At 40.9% G+C, this 8,700-nt stretch overlaps 1 protein-coding gene across 1 annotated transcript in view; it reads left to right on the top strand.

Moving 5' to 3' along the window:
- Positions 1 to 1,495: 1,495 nt before the first annotated feature.
- The window catches only part of LOC139638157 (teneurin-3-like), a gene marked incomplete at its 5' end in the record, with an annotated part of 29,324 nt that continues 22,119 nt past the window's right edge, over positions 1,496 to 8,700 (top strand). Inside the window, 3 exon segments of the mRNA XM_071512195.1 lie at positions 1,496 to 1,600; positions 3,347 to 3,477; positions 8,177 to 8,346. Coding sequence (XP_071368296.1) covers positions 1,496 to 1,600; positions 3,347 to 3,477; positions 8,177 to 8,346 — 406 coding nt within the window.

The following is an 8,700-nucleotide window of genomic DNA, read 5'->3' as shown; positions in this document are numbered from 1 at the left end:
AGCTGTACATTATAGATTATTGTTAGGCTGGCATCACAGCTGCACATAGAGAAGGAAAGCGTCTAGGAAATTAAATATTGGTCCAAATTATTTAGCAACAAGCTGATTTTCTAAGTAGAAATATAGATTTAGATGTTTCTGTAAAATTTGCCCCTGGTATGATTAGAATTAAGCCATCCCCATTACTAAAAAACATTGGCGTCCAAATCTTTTTTTATAATTCTGCTGAAGCTGATGTTTAACATGTGTTCATTTAACTCTGAGAGTGAAGAAATCAACATTATGCCATGTCCACACCCATATGAGTAATAATTGATTACATTTATACAGCGCTTTTCTAGGTACTCAAAGCGCTTCACATATGGGGGGGGGGGGGGGGGGGACTCAACTCATCCACCACCGATGTGTAGCGCCCACCTGGGTGATGCACGGCAGCCAGTTTGCGCCAGAACGCTCACCACACATCAGCTATCACAGTGGAGAGTAGAGGACTGAAGGAGCCAGTTAGGTAACGAGGGATGATTAGGTGGCCATGATGGAAGGAAGGCCTGTTTGGGAATTTTGCCAGGGCACCGGGGTTACACCCCTACTCTGCTATGAGTGCCGATGGGATCTTTACTGACCACAGAGTCAGGACCTCTGTTTAACGTCTCATCCGAAGGACGGTGCTCACTCACAGGACAGAGTCCCTGTCTCTGCCCTGGGCCATTGGGGATATTATGCATGAGACCAGAGGGAAGAGCACCTCCTGCTGGTCCTCCAACACCACTTCCAGCACCGGGTGGTCTCCCATCCAAGGACTAACCACAGCCAAACCTGCTTATCTTCCCAGGCAAGCTAGCAATGTGATGCAGGAGCTATGGTGCTGGCAATACCATAGTAATTAGACCACAAGAGAATGAAATGAGACAATTGAGAATTCCTCTTGCCTCTCAGGGCTTCCGTAGAAATCGAATGAGACACAAGAGATAAACTGACCACATCAGGTGAGGACACAGCAAACCAATACATGTGTTTCAATAACAGTTGCATCTATGTGGATGTACTTTCTGCAGCAAGGACCCCTTAAGATTTCTCTCTCTCTCTCTCTTTCTCTCTCTCTCACACACACACTCACACACACAGACCCTCCTGGCCATTAGTTCTGTGTGAGAGGTCAAGGGGAACTTAATTAAAAGAGGCTGGTGGATGTTAATACCTGCTCTGCGCTCCATTAGCAGGTTCAAACGCTCATGGAAATTAATTGTACCACTTTCTCTTTCTCCATTTATCCCTTTATCTCTCTCTCTTTGTCTCTCTCTTTCTCTTGCCCCTTTTGTCTCTCTCTCTCTCTCTCACTCTCAATTCAATTCTATTTTTAATTCAGAGTGTTTGTGAATACATTTCTAAAGACGTTTGCCTAAGTGTCAAGATACAGATAATCAATATGAAAAATCATTGTGGTTAATCTATGAAACCTCTCTCTCTCTCTCTCTCTGTCTCTCTCTATATATAGACCAGCTTCGTAACAGTTACCAGGTGGGTAATGACCATTCACTGAGGGTCATCTACGCCAATGGGATGGATACACACTACCAGACCGAGCCCCATATACTGGCAGGTATGCATCTTTGGGCAGATTACAAAAATATAATCTGATTAGATGAAATTGAAAGTAATCTGTTATTGTTTTTACTTTTTAAATAACCTTCTGTTGATTTACATGAGTAAAGTGTTGGGAGTAGGCTGTCTGCACGGTGAAAGCTTATGGGTAGAAAATTGCTCAGTAGCCCACCAACAGGTTTCATAAATATCGGTTACAGTGGAGAGTTTTAGTGTCACATGCTGCTTCAGAGGGCTTTCCGACACACCAAAACACATTCCTGCGGGTACGCGCCGTCTGATTGGCCTGTTTATGAAAGGATCAGAGTGGGGTGTCAGCTGCACGTTGTTTTTCAGTTGTTCTACTCAAACCCTCAGTACCGATCACTGCTGGTACAGCTGTAATGATATTCTCAGCTCACAGTTTGATTTGACACGCAAAGATTGTATTTGCACAGGCACAAAGCATCGGTTTCTTAATGCCTTGGAACCTCAGTTGTGTGTGTTTTTTTTTTTTTTTCCAAGGCTTTTTAGACAGGGGAAACTTAAATTGCGTGTGGCTATGCCCTGTTAAGACAGCCATAACAAGATCAGAGCTGAGCCACGATGTGTTAAAGGAATACACCAAGATTTGGTTAGATTGGTCAATTTAGCCATTAAGTGATGAAAACATAGACACCAAAATCATCTGTGTGGCCCCAGAAGATCATTGGCTCTGGTGCTCCATGCTAACACTTTAGCATACACTGTGTTGAGTGATAGTAGGTGACTTATTATTAGCATTAACCAAAGTAAGAAGACTGACCTTTTAGTAATAAAAAAGGTTTTTTTTGTATCATATGGCCTGCAGATTTGTAATTTTAAAAATGAAATATCATTAACTCATTATAGCTGATGTAGCCAGATTTATTTTTGGAACCATTTCAGGTGACCTTTTCATCCGTTGCACCGTGATTTTTCGCTGTACAGTCTCCCATTGCCCACCACATTCACTTGCAGTGTAAACGGGGAAAATAGTCCCTGCTAGTTCAATAAGTATGCTGTTTTTATATCATATTTCATGTAGGTTTTACCACTCATACAGCTCACAGACTTAGCTGAATATAATTTAAGATAGCTTTAGGGCTGCTTATGTTCTCATTTTCTCAGCTTTCAGGTAATGCTATAGTGTCCTACTATCACTCAACATAGTGTCTGCTAAAGTGTTAGCATCGAGTTTATTACCACTCAACATAGTGTAGGCCTATGTTAAAGTGTTAGCATGGAGCCTACTATCACTCAACATAGTGTAGGCCTATGTTAAAGTGTTAGCATGGAGCCTACTATCACTCAACATAGTGTAGGCCTATGTTAAAGTGTTAGCATGGAGCCTACTATCACACAACATAGTGTATGCTAAAGTGTTAGCATGGAGCCTGCTATCACTCAACATAGTGTATGCTAAAGTGTTAGCATGGAGCCTACTATCACTCAACATAGTGTATGCTGAAGTGTTAGCATGGAGCTACTATCACTCAACATAGTGTATGCTGAGTTGACCAACAGGACAACCTACCAAAAAATTGCTGTATTCCTTTAACAGTCAGGCTTTCTGTTCATGTTCAAATATAGCCATAGTCTTCCCTTTATGTAACTACTATTGAGGATCTTTCAGTTTGTATTTTAAGTGTTTTTTCAGCATTTTTCAGCTTCTTTGTCTTGCATATTCAGATTTTTAGCCCTGCATATTAGTGATACTCCTGTTTCTTGCGATATCCACTGCTAGGCGCCGCTAATCCAACTGTTGCCCGACGCAACATGACCCTGCCAGGAGAAAACGGCCAGAACCTGGTGGAATGGAGGTTCAGGAAGGAACAGACACGAGGAAAAGTCATTGTCTTCGGAAGAAAACTCAGGGTGAGTCGCTCTCCAAGTCCAGAGAAAAATGGAAAACCTTGTCACTGCAAGCGAGGACCTAGTTAAAGCTCAGCATGATGAGGTTATGTCTGGACTGTACGAGGAAGTAGAGTCTGACATATGGGGCCAATATTGTCCTTTTATTAAAAGCGGGATCTGGTGGATATGATTACATATTTATTGTAGAATTGATCAATATTATGCTGGTTGTCTATGGAAACCCCTTAAACCTGCAATAAGCGATATCAGACCTTATAACCAACCCTAAAACTAATGTGTGCTATGTGGAGATTTCACTGAGACCTAATGATATAAACCAATACCACACAGCAGCCAGATGTGTTGCTGTTTTCACCTTTTCTAAAGCTTTTTGGCATCAGCTCTAGAACGAAGCTCCTCCCGGTCCATTCAGTAGCTTTTCATGTTTTTTTTAAACTAGATTAGATAGATTTAAACTAAATTTTGCTTATTGCAGCTTTAACCTGAATTCACTTATTATTATTATTAGTAGTAGTACTAGTGTAGTAGTAGTAGTAGTATCATTATCCTGAGTTTGAGTGGAGAGTTTTAGTGTCCCATGATGATCTAAATGCTGTTTCAGAGGCTTTTTTTGCATGAAGATATTGAATATGGCCGCAAAATATTGGCTATCGTTCTACACAAAATCTCGAAGCTTCTATTAAAATCCCACAGCAATGTAGGGCAGATGGTTTAAAATAATGTGACACAGTGCTGGTTTGACACGTGTCATAACTGTTTCTATCATTAAGTTTCTTAGCTGCTCCTATGTGCTAAGGCCTGATGAGCACTGATGCCAGAAGGGAAACACTGGATAACTTCAGCATTCATAAGCAAAAATCCAGCCTAAAAGAGTTTGCACATGAAATTTCTTTTTTTTTTTTTTTTTTTTTAGTTGTTTTTTTTTCTGTGCTGCATTCATTTTGAATGAACAACATTCAAAATCATTGCTGTCATGTGATGGATATGTGTGGTATATGTTATTTTGACCAGCCTCGACTGTTACCAATCATTCACAGTCCCTTTTTGCTGGGCATATTGTATCCATACTGAATGAGTACTTGTCACTTTCTTGTCAAAGTCCTTGTCAGAATGGGTGTCAGCTATTATGCTCTATAGGAAGGATATCTTGGGTAAGACCCTCAACTCAATTTAAACGCAGCGATTGCTGTAGTGACAACAGAGGAAAAACCTGCACATTCAACTTCAAACAGGTCCTGCACATGCATTATAATGACACAGTACAGTCATTTAATCAACACTCCCTTGATATCAAGATTTACCTGGCAAATGTGACATTTCCAACCTTAGCTTCCTATCCTTGTTTTCTGCAGCGAGCAGAGTGCTGTGGGTTATGAAAAGGTTTCATTTAAAATCTGTTTTGGAGCTGTTTGCCTTGTTCTTACAAGCCATTAGTAGAGAAGGAAGGGACAGTGATTTGTCAGCACAGTGTTTGAATATTACATGAAGTGCTCTGTAACTAGCCCAGTTTAATAGGAGGAAAACTGTGCAGTTTTGTGGCCTCTGGAGGGTTTGATGCACACAGCGGTGCCACGCGCTGCGTAGTACAATATACGCTAATGAATGTTACAGTATGTGTGGTCCACTACCGGTAATGGGGTGTGTTGTATGTTGAGCTAGCCCTAATAGGGAGCTAGGTAGGTGTGTGTTTGTGTGTTTGTGTGTGAGTGCACATGTGGGCATATGTATGTGCATATGTCAGCTACATGTGTGTACATGATACATGTATGTGTGTGAGAATTCGCCATAACGAACACAATGACAGTCGAGCTGTCTTGCAGTGGCAACAAGATGTTGATTCATGCTGTTAATGATGATGGGGTGATTCTGGGGTCTGGCTAAACAGTGGTGAACCTCAATTCAGTCTCTGCAGTATATGCTAATTATAATACATTTTTATATGGTGTGCTAATCCTAATGGAGATTTTCCATTGTGCACTAGATAACCAGTTAATGGAAAACTGCATGTTTAAGCAGCTTGTTTGGGTGAAAAGCTAAGAAGCTGTACTGTCAGTCACAGAATGGCAATGCTGGCAGGTTTTACCAGATAATAAATTAGTCATGTAGAACAAGTACAGCGATTGTAGATTTTTAATGTCTAGCTATGTTTTTTTCAACCACTACATGTCATTTTTCTCAGTAATGTATGGATCACAGAATCAAAGTGGATTCAGCTGCCTTAGAATTTGATAATATTTGATAATATTGTTAAGGAAATAAACCATGGTACAGCATATGAGACTAAGAAATTCATCACACCCACCAGGCCAATGTATTATCGGATCAAAGCAATCATTCAGCTGACCACTGGTGGCAATTGTGTTCAATTTTATGGTCAAGGAAATCCGCCCTAAAACACTCTTAACACTGTTAAAAGCTATCGGTGATGTACTTTGCATTCCTCAGTTGACTTTGTTGTTTGGTGGCATATTTTTCTTATTCCTGTGGATAACTGGCCAAACGTAGATGATGTCACGTTACGTCCAGATATTTCCAGCTCAGCTACAATGGTTAGCAGACATTCATTCGTGAAGTGGGAAAAATTGAGCAGCTTTTCATTTAACTGTTCGGTGGTTGGCAATTTATTTGTACCGCAGTGGAACTGAAGTGGGACCGCCCCTGAACGCCACCAAATAAGTCCCAAACAATGTAGGTTGAATTGAATTTAAGTAAATTCAATACATTTCAGCATTTGATTTCATTCCACTGAGAATGTGAAATGATCCAAGCAGAAAGAAATTCCCAGAATGCTCCCATATTGGTAACTTTTCTGTTAGCAAAAAAAAACGTACATGATATTAAAGATTAACTAAACCCCAAACCCAAATCTGTGGTGAAGCCTGACACCTAATGGTGAAAACTAGGGTACTGCACTGGCCATCTGCTATTGGCTGGTCTTTGGTGCCAGGTGATGTCACCTTCTATAGAGTACAACAGGTGGTGACATCGCCTGGCACCAAAGACCAGCCAGTGCCTAGCAGATGGCCATTAATGAATGCTAGCCCAGTGGTTCTCAACGTGGGTTCTGGGGACCTCCAGGGGTTCTTGAGGGTGTTCCAGGAGGTCCCCAGCAAACTGATGAATTGTTAAACTTCATTATTTAATTTAAAAGAACAATTATAGAATGTAGAAGAATGACTATTTTGATCAGAGTTTCACTCTTATCTCTCTACCTACAATACAGATAGTCATGGAATTCTGGACAAAATCATATCTAACGATGAAAATATTCTCAGATTTGGGTCAGAGAGACAAAATCTCATCAAACGGGGGTCTGTGGCTCTAATGTGGACTAAATTAGGGGTCGTTAAGATGAAAAAGGTTGAGAATCACTGTGCTAGCCTATTCTGATCTGTCTGTCCCACATTGGTTCCAGAGTGTGCGACAAGGCCTTACCTCTACCTGTGCAGAAATAAATGTATCTAGATTGGGTGGAGATAGTGTATCAGGCCACATTTACAGGAGTAAATACACCTCAGAACAATTCAGATTTTTCTAAACTAACTCTACATACTGGGCGGTGAGGAAAATCAGTTTCCGATCCTTCTTTTGCACCAAGGAAAGGAGTATCAGAGAGAGTCCTCTTCGACCTGTTTATTTAATGATGTGGAATACATGGAAGCCAAGGTCACAGTTTGATTGGATCAGCATGAAAATTATGAGGGGCACTGCCAATCTGCAAAATGATTGGCTTCCCCTGACATGAGATGGCAGAGACTGCATGGCTATTGGCTGTCATCCCAATGCTCTTGTTTTTTTTCAGCTGGCTACTATCCCAATGCTCTTTTTTTCCATTTGGCCACTGTCCCAACATGCTCTTTCTCCACCCGCTTTCACTTCACCTCATTGCATTCAACTGGTGCTAATTTTCAAATGAATGAGCAGCTGAAAAAAAAAAACCATGAGAAAAATGACTTTTGAATGTTTTCCAGCAAGTCTCTCTCTTTAATGAAACAAGTCTGTCGAATATTGATTGGCTAATTCGCAGTGATTCCCCTTGCTTCAAGGATCCTCTAGGTGAATTTAGCCCTGGACCTGGGCTATCTGTCTTCGCAAAATGGGGGTTTGAACAAACAGCACGTCATTTAGAAAGCAATAAATAGCGGCTACCTGGCTCTGAGAGGCTACAGTGTTTTATGCGCCTCGGATCAGAAGTTTGTTTGATTTCACTGGCCGAGGATCAAATGTTGTAATGGACCAGCCAGTTATTAACAAGAATGTAATGACTGGGGTTTTTGGTTGTTTGTTTATGAAGCAGAGTGGTTAATCCTTTAACATGAAGTATTCTTATTTGATTTTATTTTGGACAGATACTTAAAAAGAGATAAGAGACAAATGTATGAGAGAACCGCCTGGGCCGGGATTTGTGTCCATATAATCAGGCCTCTGTCTGTTGATATAAATGTATTTGTATAGCTTGTTTAAGCATAAGATCTGTTCAATCAACACATATCAAAATGAACATGTTTCTCCTAAAGTCGGAAACCTTTGCAGTAACATAAAGAATCCAGAAAGAACTGTACAATATTGATAGAATCCCTTGGAATTCTCAAGCGTTTAATGTTCCAACGGACCGAAGATGTATGGATCACAGGAGTTTCTTTCTCTCTTCATGATGTTGCTTATTTATTGGTTATTTCCTTGTCTCTACCCCCTCCAGGTGAACGGTAGGAACCTGTTGTCCGTGGATTACGATCGTTCGCTGCGAACAGAGAAGATTTACGATGACCACAGGAAGTTCCTGCTGAAGATTATTTACGACACCCAAGGCCATCCTACGCTGTGGGTTCCCAGCAGCAAGCTACTGTCCGTTAACTTGACATATTCTAGGTGAGCTCTTTTTTACCTGGGGTTTCAGTATTTTAGGGTGTTTCCCCCACCTAGTTGGTTCAAGACAGTTATTTTAAAGCCTGTAGTGGTTTCCTCTTAGTTGGGTTGGTTTGTCCATATGAGAACACAGCAATAGGACAGCCTTTGCACATGCCTATATATATATATTTATAGATATATATATATATATTCGGGGCCTACATATAACATTCTGATTATCACACCAAATAGCTTACTCCCCACCCCAATTATTAAAAAAAAAAAAAAAAAGATGTTATATCTGACCACGAGACCAGCCTGGCCCGGGCCCAAGGAAAGGAGGGGAAATTCCTACCCTGGGGGTCTGGGGTTCGG

Source organism: Centroberyx affinis, unplaced genomic scaffold (assembly GCF_046629955.1).
Source record: "Centroberyx affinis isolate AG114_WGS23_722 - 3 ecotype Tasmania unplaced genomic scaffold, CSIRO-AGI_Caff_v1 ptg006151l_1, whole genome shotgun sequence".
Taxonomy (NCBI): Eukaryota; Metazoa; Chordata; class Actinopteri; order Beryciformes; family Berycidae; genus Centroberyx; species Centroberyx affinis.
This window is presented reverse-complemented; position numbering and strand designations above follow the sequence as displayed.